At 39.8% G+C, this 13,671-nt stretch overlaps 2 protein-coding genes across 2 annotated transcripts; one reads left to right on the plus strand and one right to left on the minus strand.

Annotated features, from left to right (window-relative positions):
• Window positions 1–7,147: 7,147 nt before the first annotated feature.
• Window positions 7,148–9,861, minus strand: LOC139931750 (high mobility group protein B1-like). Its single transcript, XM_071925346.2, has 5 exons — window positions 9,773–9,861; window positions 8,432–8,587; window positions 8,160–8,305; window positions 7,880–8,054; window positions 7,148–7,719 (listed from the first exon to the last, which is right to left on the minus strand). The coding sequence occupies exons 2-5, from the start codon at window positions 8,576–8,578 to the stop codon at window positions 7,588–7,590; spliced, it is 600 nt and encodes a 199-aa protein (XP_071781447.1). The 5' UTR covers window positions 8,579–8,587; window positions 9,773–9,861; the 3' UTR covers window positions 7,148–7,587.
• A 950-nt stretch (window positions 9,862–10,811) lies between these two features.
• tex26 (testis expressed 26) lies at window positions 10,812–13,056 on the plus strand. The gene is made up of 7 exons (XM_071925374.1): window positions 10,812–10,824; window positions 11,543–11,627; window positions 11,746–11,908; window positions 12,023–12,179; window positions 12,334–12,519; window positions 12,629–12,790; window positions 12,923–13,056. Exons 1-7 carry the CDS (start codon window positions 10,812–10,814, stop codon window positions 13,054–13,056), a joined length of 900 nt encoding a protein of 299 aa, XP_071781475.1.
• The last annotated feature ends 615 nt before the right edge of the window (window positions 13,057–13,671 follow it).

Genomic DNA, 13,671 nt, shown 5'->3' on the forward strand with positions numbered 1-13,671 from the left:
TAAAACATAAGGAAACATATTAAGCATAATTTTCAATTGTTTTAATGCAATTGTTTTTAAACTTTTTCACCAGGGAAACAGCAGGGAAACGTTTTCAAATAATTTTTCCTCTTGGCTAAAAACTGATTAGACAGGCTATTGCATAGGCAAAGTTATATGTTTTTGGCTACTGTTAATTTCCCCGCCCACCTGTCAAATACTGTTCTAATTCTTTTAAGTTTCTTTGGGACGTGACATCTTTACCTTATTTCTCCACTGACACCTTCATCAATGTCAGATGCTGTTATCATGGCAAACACAGTGCCCACAGGGCTGTCCTCATATACTATGGTGTTGTAGCCATCCTCAGTGAACTCTGGCCTGTTATCATTCATGTCATCCACTATGATATGAATGGTTACAGTGCCTGTTAGAGGTGGTAATCCTTAAAGTGACAAAATAACAAGAATTAGCAAACCGTTTCAGGTGACATTAATAATTTTTACAAGAGGAAAAAAATCTAGTAATACAGTTTATTGCATTGTAACATCAACCTGAATTACCTGAATCAACAGCAATAATAGTAACCACGTACAATGATTCCCTCTCCCTGTCCAGGCTGTGTAAAATTTGAAATGTGCCATTGGGAGTGAGGGAGAACAAACCGTCTCCATTTCCTCTCTGTATGAAATAGATGAGCTGACTATTGAAACTTAAATCTTCATCCAAAGCTGAAACCTGGTCAAAGAAGACAAAAACAATCCACAACCAAATATCAAAACTTTGCATCATCATTTAGTTAACTCTTCGGCAAGGGTGGAAGTAACTAATTACATTTACACATTGAGTATTCAGTAATCAGTAATTTTACTTTTACTGAAGTGTTAACTATTATATTCAGCTACATTTTAAATCACATCTGTTACAGAGTACAAATGTTATAGTCTCTCCAGAAACTGGACCATCATAAATTGACAAATTGTGGAGCCCTTTGCAGTCAGGAAAAGGGTAATCTGGCTTTACTTTGTGCACTTCATTTTATTTCCAAATTTTCCAATTAAAGAAATCGAGGTTGACCTCTGTACTCTCTTCCTTTTATAATTGCATGGGAAAGATCACATCTAACAGCGCTCTCTTTTCTAAAAATAACTCAACTTTTACTCTGAGTACATTTTAAATGAGCTACTTTTTACTTTTACTTCAGTACTTCAGATTTTTACACCAGTACTTAAGTAAAAAATCAGCAAAGTAACAGTACTTATACTTGAGCAGGACATTCTTGTTTTCTCTTTGGTTAGCCAGAGCCAGCAGTACCTGATGTGTTAGCTGAGAGACGTCCTCTTCATTCTCCATTATATGTATTGTCAGTGTTGCCGGAGAAAAGAGGGGTGGGAAGTCATTGACATCCAAGACAGTGACACTGATAGCAGCAGTGGCAGACCTGGGTACGTCGCCCCGATCTACAGCTGTTACGATTAACGTGTAATTGGAGTCCCTCTCCCTGTCCAGTTTGTCCATGACTGTGACGACGCCTCGAACTGCGTCCACCACAAACGGATTCCTCTGGGACAACGCATACCGCACTTGTCCATTTGCCCCAACGTCTAGATCATGAGCGTGAACCTGAAACAAGCTTGTTCCTTTGGGGATATCCTCTCTTACTGTCAGGCTGTAGGTGCTTTGTGCAAACTCAGGGTCATGGTCATTTGCATCCTCGACATGCACTGTGAGATTCATAGAGGTTGCCATCTGCGGTGATCCATTATCAGTGGCAGTTACAGTGATAGTCAGCCTATCAATCTGTTCCCTGTCTAATGTCTCCTGCAGGTATAGGCTTCCGGTTTTATTATCGATGCCGAACACGCCACCAGCAGTGTCATTTAAATAATATAAAACCTCCCCGTTGGATCCAAAGTCTGCGTCCTCAGCATGTACGGTCATTACAACAGAATGAAGTGCAGCATCTTCTGGTATACTGGCGCTCCCGGCTGACACAAAGGATGGAGCATTGTCATTGACATCATCAACCACAATGATAACAAGCGCTGTGCTGGTCAACTGTAAAGACAAAGGCCGGGCACAGTCGTTGGCCGTCACGGTCAGATTGTAGGATGATCTTCTCTCTCGGTCTAACTCTGTGTTCAGGCATAAAACGCCAGTGGGGTTCAACAGGAAGATATTCTCTTCATCTCCACTGACCACTCTCAGGTCCAAGTCTCCATTCTCACCTGACAGAAAGGAAAAGACAATGCTTGCTTTAGATTATCACAAATTATGGCATATTCTACCAGGGTTGTGGTCAATTCATGAATGAACTCATGAGGAATTGGAATTGGAATTTGAAAAAACCTACAGGAAACAGAATTGAACTGGAATTTCAGGAAGTTGAATTTAATTGAGAAATTCTGTGAGATTCCATGTTTTTTTCTTTTTTCTTACCACATACAGTATAATGAGATTATGTGTAGCATTATATATTATCAGTACTGAATATCATAAAGGAAGGTGGTATGTGATGCATTACATGTAATCGTAATACATACAGTACATTATGATTGAATGTATTTGATTTGTTTAATTTAGAATTTATTTTATTTATTTGATTAATAATGGTTTATTTATAATGTTTAGATAGTCAAGACAACCTGAAGTGGAATTCAATTCTGGAATTCTGGAACTCCAGAAATTGAATTGGAATTTACCTTGCATTCTCAATTCAATTCCTGAATGACCCTAACCCTGTTTTCTACTCATAAGGTGTGCTTTTATATTAGTCAAGGAGAAAAAGCTTCTGTACTTTTTGCACATCACTGACCCTGACACTGGTTGGCTGTCATGCATATCTTAATAGCATACTGTTAGAATTCAATTAAGTGTTCAGAAAGCAACAAACAAAAGGGGACAAGGATAGGACTATAACAGCACCTGCACTGGCAGTCTCAGTGGAAATGTCTTGCATTTCTTCTCTGAAGGCTTAGCCTTCTACTCAAGAGGATGTTTTTTATGTAGCATTTGCAGCACAGGAAGATAAGTGGTTCCAACAGATTTTTGCTAACCAATTTCCATGATCCAATGTTCCCATGGCATGTCAGTATCTTCACCTCAGACTATGAATATTGTTTTACAAATAGTTGATTGAAATGTACAAGGTTTTGATTTGGCTTTGGCTTTGATTATGCCAAAACATGGCATATGCAGCCAGGAAATGTGTGTATTAATTATGCCTTTAAAAGTACTTTACTACTACTACTAACAGTTGACTTTTACAAAAGTTTTTAGACAGAATTTCCCATAACTTTTCCCAGCCAGGAAAATACAATTACAAGAGTTTTCCAAGTTTTGAATAACCGTAGGAGTCCTCAAAGATGTGACATTTATACAAAGTTGTAAAATTGGAATATTTCTAATGCACATTATGCACTTACCATCATCGTTATCTGAGACATTCAAGGAAAGGAAACAAGCGCCAACACGCGTGTCTTCTAGCAGCGAGGCAGAATAGGTATCCTGACTGAAAATGGGGGGGTTGTCGTTCACATCCAACACATTAAAGTACACCCTGACACTGGATACCTGCGAATCCCCCTTCTGCACCACCACTGTGAGAATGTAGAGTTGTTGAGTTTCAGAATCCAGGCTGCGGGATAATAGGAACTCCCCAGAGTGCGGGTTGAGGAGGAACAGGTTGTCTCCAACATCCTCCTGCACTGAGTATATGATAGGCGTGAGACTCTCATGCATTATCTCCACCTTTCCCACAACTGTTCCTGTCAACACATGGGATAAGGCATATTTATTGGGTGATCTAATGACTGTGGAGTGAAAAATAAAACATTTGCCAACATGATTAATCCATCGCCATGCGGTGCCGCACGTACAAGAAGCTTATCTATCCTCAACAATGGGAATGAGGAATGAGTATTTATCACAAATTACAGGTTGAATAATTTTATGATTTAATAAACTTTCATAAATTACTCCAATTAACTGTTGCCTGTCATTGCTATTGAGTTATATGAAATAGTAGATACTTTAAAACCTAATTTACATGAGGAAGGCCTTGGTACACAGTTGACTAACCTGGTACTGTGTCTTCTTTCACTTCAAATGAATAGACAGGTTTGGAGAAAGCCATCTGTGTTCGCCATCTGTTATGAGAACGTGAGCTGACTGTGCCATGCTTAGGCTCAGCATCCACAGCGTCACCAGCTGTATAATACCAGGAGGGAAGCGTATGCTGCCCCGGGACAATATCTGCAACCTGCTTCTTGCTGCTTGCATTTACTATGTTAGCAGATGCAGATTCATGAGAGGATATGGTGTTGAGCACCTGTAGAACCACACACACACAAAAAAAAAAAATGAAATGTATGCCGTGCGAGGAAATATCCCTCCTGTCTGAGGATAAAAAATACATCTCTGGTGGTTTACTTGTTTCCCTTTTGAGAGACAATGTTTTGGTACAGTGAGATTTACATGAATAGGCAAAGGTCTGAACCCAACGTACAGAGAAAGTATCTTTGTTGACTTTTTCTTGTCTATAGTTGGTGCAGCTTTACTTCCACACCATCACTCATCAATCCATCTTAGTATCTAAATATGTTAGATATGGTATATCTTATTTATCAGCTTCTGCTTGATTTAGGATACACACTTTAAGCAGTGATTGATAGATTTAAACATACATTTTGATCAATTGTATCATACATCTAGCCGCACTACTACTAAAGATCAGCTAAAATGAAACAGGCCAACTTACCAGAAAATGAAAAAGCAAAATTGCATATTTTTTCCATTGTCCAGTAGAGTCCATTATCAAGTTTACTTGCTAAGTGCGACTTTTACTTCATTATTACAGAATCAAGTATGGGGATGAGATCCTGTGCATAATAAAATAAAGTAGACTAGGCATTAAAGTGAAGTCCTGGGCACTGCATAGCATTACTTCCACACAAGACTAGCAAATGAAAAACTATAAAAGCAGTATCCATAGTGATGACTCAATCTTCTCAGCCTGTAATCCTGAGTGGCACGCCCCTTTGACATCACCCTATGCAGATCCTGTGTCAGAGAAGTTCCTTCTGTGGTCCAAAACGCAGCAGATTGAATGGGGGAACAAACTTTGTTACCGTTCTACAATGATGTATTTCATTCAGAAACGGGCCACATAACCTTGGAATTAAATTAGTCGACATATTCTTGCTTTCCTCAAAAAGTGAAACCAACTTCTGAAAACGCAAAAAAAGAGCATTATAACCTATTATGTTTTGTTGAATCAGTCCATCTTATATTCTCTCCATGGATTTTGCTATTGTAATACTTTGGTTCCTTAATGTAGAAATGAAATGGACTATTTGAATGGTTGCCTCTAGTAAGGTAGCCTAGAGTGATCCTTTCTTGCCGCATGTCAGATGGGGGATTCATTCAGACTGCAAGGCATTCATTCAGCGGGTGAAAGGAGAGAAAAGAAGAAAAAAAAAACTGCCAGACTGAAGCACAGATTTCAAAAGGGAGCAGAGCTGAATAACATTGTAGCACAGAATGTTAAAATTGCTCTGATTTAAGATTAACAGATTTAGTGTCCCAACATAACTGAAATCTATTTAACACGCTTAGTTTCTAGTTTCTTGGAGCAGCTGGAAACATTTAATTAGGCTATGCAACTTGCATCAGCAAGATATTTGAATGAATTCCCATCTCTCTGTGTGTTATTTAGAACAAATTGCTACCTCTACTACCATTAATGGATTACTTATCGCTATTGTAATACATAATGTAACTGGTAGAGACCAGGTACAACCATCATTACAATATTTAATATAAAAAGAAACTATAATCCAAATGTTAACTACATGCAGGAACATTCTCTGGATGAAAAGGCCTGTTTTGAGCTGGACTCATTGAATGGAGCCCACTGTGGATTCAGTCATATTTGCAAACACCTTTGAGAGGGGGACAGTTCTTTGTATGGCAAAGGGCAAAGCTGCTGAGAAAAGTCTGATAAATGGATATGTGAACCCCCTTTAAGTGACTCTGAGGCCACCATGACTGTGAGACTATCTCCAATTACAGGCAGAGGGAACTCTATCCCAGCACAGGCTCACAAAAGGTCCCTGCTGCGGGCTCACTGGGGGAATACACACACAACACACAATACCTACTTTTCTCTGGACGCTTTGGCTTCACTTTGGCGACACTTAATTTTAAGTTCATATGTAAATGGGGTCAAAATAACTCAAGAATTAGGACTCATCCTTTAGTCATGAAACAAACACCATAAACTGTCATGTGTGGACATTTGTCTTTCGTTTGCATGGTGCACCCTCAGACTGAAATATTGAACTACAGCCTTTGAGTAGTATAGCATAGTAATACATAGTATGGTATAGCCTTTAAGTATACACTCATTTTGCTTCATCATGGCGCCACCTTCTGGATTCAATTGTTTAAACTACAATGACCAACCAACACTAAGCCACACTCCCTCTACTCGTTAAAAATGGGCAGAACCTATGCAGTTACATTACACACACCGATATCTAGGTGAATATAATAAATCGATTTGTGGAGCACAAAGTGTCATTAATTCTTTTCAAAGCACAACCCGTACATTTGTGCTCGAAACTAATATAAGATTTGCAAAAGATTAGCATATTTCCCAATAACGCCGAACTTGGTTTGGATTCATGTTCATTATAATTGGTGCTGTGGCTATTTCCTGTTCTGTTGGCCAAATTCCCTGAATCTAACCATATCTATGCAGAGGTAGTAGCCTTTCATTACATGGAGCCAAACAATCCAACACAAACTAAGAATACAAATACAAAGTATTTAGAGATTACAAACAACAATCCCTCCTCAGATGGTTTTAAGAGCTTAAAATAGTGATTGTTTTCAGCTGCACTGAGGTCTTTTTCCTTTTTTTTTTGTATAATCTGACAGCACAAACAGGGAATAGAGGGCTATCATGTGATCAAGCACTTATTCACTGGTGCAGTCATCATCCATGAATATTTTTAAAAGAAAAGCCTTGAACCCCATCAAGATTTATGCATTATTTATCCAAAATATGAAAGGCTAGATGTTCTCCAAGTTGGGCTGGTGGTGGGATACTGGCCTTAGTCATGGTGATAGCTGAATTTGGGAGAGCAAAAAACAAACTCAATTTCTTAAAAAAAAAAACAACCTTTATTGAAGACATTCTTGAATGTCGACAGCTGCATTTGATATTAGAGTGGTATTCAAAGAACAATAAAAAGACATTGTGACAGCACATGAAAAAATATTCCTCAAAACAAAGAAAAATACACTACCAACTCAGAAATCTCATTTTTGAGTTGTACACCTAAGACTAAGTATTTCGATACTGATTTATAGTCCTCCTAAATTGTTACATAGCATGGCAGGGATAAAGAACTACCACTAGAAAAGTTCAAACTTAAGATATGTAGTGTTAACTTTACAAAAAAGGAGGATAACACTGTACATCTTAAAAACATTAAATATACACATGTTCTTGTTCAGTCTGACTTTTGTTTCAGGATGGTAAATTGAGTATAATAGGGTTATATGGCATAAACAAAACTTCAGGTCCCATCCCTACGCAATCTACTCATCATCGTCGTCGTCATCATCATCATCGTCGTCTCCCTCCTCCTCTTCATCTTCCTCGTCATCATCATCTGCTGCAGCAGCTGATGCTGTATCCACTTTCCCCTTTGTACGGTAAGCAATGATATCCTGTGGAATGCAGGGGGAATTTTTTATTCAGTGCTACAGAGAAAAGCCTATTGTTTCACTTGCTCTGAGGTAAGGAAACCCAGTACATTCATCAAGTTTTGAATTCACAAAAAAAAAAAAAAAAACACAATCTAGGTTCAATTCTCTGTTCACTATTTACCTTGTCATATTTCTCCTTCAACTTGGCAGCCCTCTTCTCATATGGCTGCTTATCTTCTGCAGATGAGCCGTTCCACATCTCTCCCAACTTCTTTGCCGTGTCTCCAATAGAGAGTCCAGGATGCTCAGTCTTTACCTTGGGGCGGAAGTCTGCGCAGAATAGGAAGAACGCAGACCTGCGGAACAAATAACAAGTCATTGTCTAAGTTACCTTAATCCATTCAGCATTTCTTGTCAACGAAAAAAACATTAGTCTGGGAAAAGTTAATTAGGGTACATACGGGGGTCTCTTGGGGGCATTGGGGTCCTTGAATCGCTTCTTCTTCTGGCCCTTGGGGGGAATGTAGTTCTTCATTTCCCTCTCATAGCGGACCTTGTCTAGTTTCGCCATATCCTCAAACTTGCCTTTCTCCTTAGGCGACATTGTCTTTGGGCAAACACAAACACTATTTAACACCCATTCACCTTGCAAAATGCACATTTTATATTGTAAACAAATAAGAGATTCAGACAATTATAAAAGAAAAACAAAACAAAGTAGTATTGATTCTACCCTCCATCTCTCAGAGCATTTCTTGGAGAACTCTGCAAAGTTGACACTTGCTTCAGGATGTTTCTTCTTATGCTCCTCCCGGCATGTTTGCACAAAGTAGGCATATGAGGACATTTTGCCCCTTGGCTTCCGTGGATCTTTCACCATCTTGGGTTACTTAATGGGAGGAAAGAGGTTTTGAGTGAAATGTATCCAAGTCTGCTACACAACAGCAGTGGCTACGTCTAAATATCCCTCTGCTCAATTGTCTGTCTCTGCTTTGTCAGTTCCATCTATTGTTTAGACCGGGTGGGTGGAGGGAGGGGGGTGTCGGGGGTGACTGATGATCTATTGTATGTAGAGACCAACATGCTGCTTCTTAAAATACTGCACTTAAACTACAACCGAGCTTAGTGGTGGTTAATTTGCAATACTAATTTACATGGATATAACCTAGACGTTGCAACAAAACAACAGTACAGTATGCAACATTATCTAGCAGCATCTTATTGAGATAACATGTAACCGGCTGTAGCCTTGTAGCTAGCTTAGCTTCCAACTAGCCTCCCGTCTGTGCTTCTTCGCTAGCGTTAGCCATAATGGCTCCCTTCTTGCTTTGTGTGCTCTTGCCTTGAGCGTCACCGTTGGCTTAGCCAACTAGCTAGGCTGGCTAATGATAGCAAGCAGTACTCATTTTCATATGACGATGATTCAAATGTCTAATTAGATAAGACTGGCTAGGATACTGCTAGGAGAACTTTTAAAAGCTTTTGCATTGTTTTAACCCGTTAGTGGGATAACTCGTAGCTTGCCATGTTAACATGGGTTATTAAAATGTTTAAATGAAAGAGGTGGGCGACTTCGGGGAAAGATGCTCCTGCCTGCACTGAGCTTTGTTAACCTAACGCTACGTTCAGTTACTAGCTAGCGTTAGCCTTTGTGATATCGATACGGCCGTATCTTACCAGCTGCCATTGTCGGGCTAAGCTAGCGGGCTAATTGAATGGCTCGTAGCTGCTAGTTACACATTAGCGGACATTACGCTAGCCAAACATAGTAATTTAGCTAGTCTTTGGGGGAATTATCCTTCAACATGCATCTCACTTGATCTCGGCAGAACTCTTTATTGGCCCAATTAATAATAACGTGAGCTAACTACCTAGCTAGCAAGCCAAGTGTTTGTTAACATTAGCAAGCGCTTGATACCATGTTAGCAACATAACTACTAACCAGCTCAGTCATTCAGCTAAAAATGTACACTGCCCAAAATTGTGCAAAATGCATTAGCTACAACGGACTGTTTGGTTCATGAAATGTATGAAGTAGGCGCTACGTCAATAAGTTAGTAAATGTGATGCTTACCCAAATAACGTTATATGAGGCCAGATGTACGTCGCTATGTTTCAGACAATGGGACGAAAAGCACCGTCAGTGCGCGGTCTTTTGGCTGTGAAGAGCACTGCTCATTGTGCGTGCTGGGGCTCCGGTTACTGGGCATTGGCTACCGCCAACTCCTTGGAGTATCTTATTGGACGCTTGCTTTCCAAGGCCTGCATGTTGTGTGATTGGTTGTCTTGACAAACACGACGGGGTTGATGGCGCTAAAATTGAATAACAAAGACACAGTGTCAGCCAGGATTTCACTAGTGAAAAGATGCATAGTAGAATACAATATTACAGAACCTGGGAGACAAAAGAAACGACTATTCCTGTTCTCATTATTTATAGTCAACTTTACCTCTGCGTATGTGTTGTTAGCTGATCATAGACATGACGGGATTTCAGCACCACGGAGCTGTTCCCCTACCTTATTTTCAAGGCTGCACTATGAATTTATGAGGAGGAGGAGGCACACCGACCCGCCGTCTAACCTGACGAAACGTTACCATCTACTACCAGTATGGTGAAAAATAATCTAACACACCCAGTCGATTCAACGAGCGGTTGAAAAAGTGTACATATTTTGCATATTGAAAACAAACTAGGCTACCTAAAACAAATTAGGGGACAGGCAATGAAGTCGACCGCTCTGTTCGAGGCGGTTGATGCTGAATCTTTAATGCAGCATCCCCCCTGCTGAGCACTTCACAGTGGTATTTCAAATGTTGTAGGCTGCGTCTCCATAGCAACAGCGCCTATAACATAGCAACATAGCATATCTGCCTGGGATCATCTCTGCCTCTGTGGCATATACAGGAAAGGTAGACTAATGCAAAAGTTTCTATCTCTCATTACACATAGGTTCAGGCTTATAGACCAAGATTCCCGAACAGTTCCCGATTTCATCAAACTGCTGCAGCCAGCCATGAAGTGAACTTTCATCGGGAACTTGCGTGGAGGAATTGGAAAGGTTTGCATTAAATCGACTGGCCCAATCCAACGCACCAAAACTGCGGTTACCATGGCAGCCAAAGGTAACGTTAAACCAGGAAGGGCAATGGCAGATTTCCTGTATTGGCTAATTAGATTTGATTAGATTAGATTCAACTTTATTGTCACTGCACAGAGTACAAGTACTAATACAACGAAATGCAGTTTAGCATCTAACCAGAAGTGCAAAAGAAGCAGTAAAAGTGCAGTGCAATGTAATGTATATACATATATATATATATGTAGGCCTATATATAAAATAAGCTATAAGGGTAGTATGAATGTGTTAAGATATATACAGTATCAACAGTATTAACAGTATCAACAGTATGAACAGTGGATATGAGTACGCAAGATATATGAATATGCAAGATGTATATAATAATATATATAGTATATTCAGTATGGTGTATATACAGTATGAACAGTATTAACAGAATGAACAGTATGAACAGAGTGGTATGAATAAGTATATAAATAGAATAAATTGTAAGGGGTAGTATAAGTGTGCTAAGATAAATAACAGTATAAATAACAGATAAATAACAGATAAATAACAGTATGAACAGTATAGTATGAGTGTGCTAAGATAAATAACAGTATGAACAGTATAAACAGTATGAACCGTGGATTTGAAATGCAAGATATATACAGTATATATAGTATAAACAGTATGGTGTATAGTATATACAGAATGAACATAATTCTTCAGCTAACTAAAAAATCCTGATACAGAATTTCTCATCAAAAAATATTTTCTAGATGGGAAACAATGGTGGGACCCATATGAAACATCTCAGCGAAGAGAATTCATCTACCGGCCAAACACAGCTTCAGAGGTTTTACTGTAAGTTAACTGCTGTTTTCCTGACTTTTAGACTTGCCATGAAGGGTTGAAATGTTTCAGTTGTGTGTGTGTCTGTGCGTGTGTGTGCTTGCCTATCTATCTGTCCGTCTGTTTGTAGGTCCCCAACATCAAAACCATTCAGAGACTCATATTCACAATCTGGACCTTTTGGTTCAACTCTGTACAATGAGGATTTCTGCTGGAAGCCCGCCTGTAAACCTGAATGCATTCGCACAGGAACCGCTTCAGGACAGAGGAGAAACAACCCTCATCCAAATCGGGTTGGTATATTTAGGCTGTATTATATCCTCAACTGAAGGGTTTACATTTATCTGGTGCTATGCATGACCCCTCACAGTGGATGGTAACCTTTTATCCAATCTATTTTCCCCAAGTCTTTCATGATGTGGAGGCTGCCTCGGGGCACCGCACAGAGCTCTGTGGATGTCAGATTCCCCTGGAAACGTCCCCCGTCTGAGGAGGAGATCCGCAAGGCCTTGACAGCGCAGTACTGCTCCACCTACAGAACCGATTTCATGGGCATACCACAAGGTAGAGAAGCCTGTGTACGGGTTATATGAAAACATGTAATGACATTCAAGCACTATCAAGCATGTCCGAATTCAATCATTACCATATTGGGCTAATATTTAATATTTCTCCCTCCTCCTTGTTTTTCCTTTTTGTCTTGGAACTTGTTTGACAGGATGCGGTCACATTAATAATGCAGAAGGGCGACTTGCACCTCTGCACAGCAGGCGTCAGGTGCCGTGCTGCACCGACACAGAGATGAGGGACAATTACCGTCAGCCAAAACAAAGATCTGAACTGCAAGGCATCCAAACCCGCCGTGGCTGCAGCGCACATCATAGCGCTTCCTGCCGGGGTATAGGTACGGTAAACTGACAAAAAACACATCATCGATGCATGTGAACACGGTAAAAAAAAAAATCACCAAGCCCAAGGATTTTTCTATGAATTCATTGTCCTCTACGTTGCAGTTCCAACTGTTGTTCAAAGTCACATCCACACTCAGCAGAAAGGGTCAGACTTGACAACTTACGACAGGTTCTTTGGAAAGAGAGTCGCTAATGTCACGTCTGTGATAAAGTCTCTGCCGCCCCAGGAGCTGCGGCAGCTGTGCAGAATCTTACCGGAAAAGGGTTAGGATCAAATAATGTGCTGTGAACTTTTGAGCATGTGAACAGACTGCTTACTGATTTTGACTTTAACTGATGATGCCTGGTGAAAGTTTTAACAGGCAGGTAACTGATGTTGTGTTTTGGCCTTCACAGAAAAGGAGGCGGTAGAAACATTTATGGGTAGAGATGCTCATCCGAACCACGGGGAGAAAGTGAAGAAACTTCCTGCTGTCACGTTTTCTTCCAGTTCGCCGGAGTGGATATCAAGCTGGCCGGGACCTCACTGAGCGTTTTTGTGGATCTGTGTTTATAATACAGAAGCCATTACTGTGTCACTACTGTGCTGTAACTTGTGTTTACTGATAATTAAACCTCTCTGCCTGATGAAAAGATATGAACATCTGCCTAAATGGTTCATCACTGCGTCATTGGTACATTAATTTTAATGCATTCCAGCTGCACAGTGTATCACCAACAGAAATAGAATATTTTTTTAGTTTATCATTTCTCTGTATCTGTTTTCGTACTGTGAAATACTGTATGTTCTTGCACGTCTTTGCAAAATGCATAATAATAATCATTGTTTAATTCAGACATTCTCTCATGGAAATATAGTGAAAATAGTAATATTCATAAGGATTAGGGAGATGAATTAAACTACATGATTGCCTGCAAAATGCTAAGTTAACAAATTGGGGATTCACTAAAATACATACAATACAATAATTTATCAGTTCTAAACAAGATTCAACAAGTTATTTACTGGTAAAAATGGTGTTTTCCTCTTTGGAAATACAAGGCCTTGTATCTAGTTGTTTCGCAAGTTCAGTTGTCACGGTGGGTCTCTTAGTTACCAGAGCCTCCCATCTTGCCCAGGTGTAACGTTAGAGTGAGTGTCAGGT

This window comes from Centroberyx gerrardi, chromosome 6 (genome assembly GCF_048128805.1).
Source record: "Centroberyx gerrardi isolate f3 chromosome 6, fCenGer3.hap1.cur.20231027, whole genome shotgun sequence".
Taxonomy (NCBI): Eukaryota; Metazoa; Chordata; class Actinopteri; order Beryciformes; family Berycidae; genus Centroberyx; species Centroberyx gerrardi.

Bases quoted from the DNA above. Each gene is read 5' to 3' on its own strand.
- tex26 (XM_071925374.1), top strand. The intron at 12,520-12,628 runs GTACGGTAAACT...TCTACGTTGCAG, and splicing joins CGCTTCCTGCCGGGGTATAG to TTCCAACTGTTGTTCAAAGT. The intron at 12,791-12,922 runs GTTAGGATCAAA...TGGCCTTCACAG, and splicing joins CAGAATCTTACCGGAAAAGG to AAAAGGAGGCGGTAGAAACA.
- LOC139931750 (XM_071925346.2), bottom strand. From the start codon at position 8,578: ATGGTGAAAGATCCACGGAAGCCAAGGGGCAAAATGTCCTCATATGCC. The intron at 8,306-8,431 runs GTAGAATCAATA...GTTTGCCCAAAG, and splicing joins AATGCTCTGAGAGATGGAGG to ACAATGTCGCCTAAGGAGAA. The intron at 8,055-8,159 runs GTATGTACCCTA...TTTGTTCCGCAG, and splicing joins AATGCCCCCAAGAGACCCCC to GTCTGCGTTCTTCCTATTCT.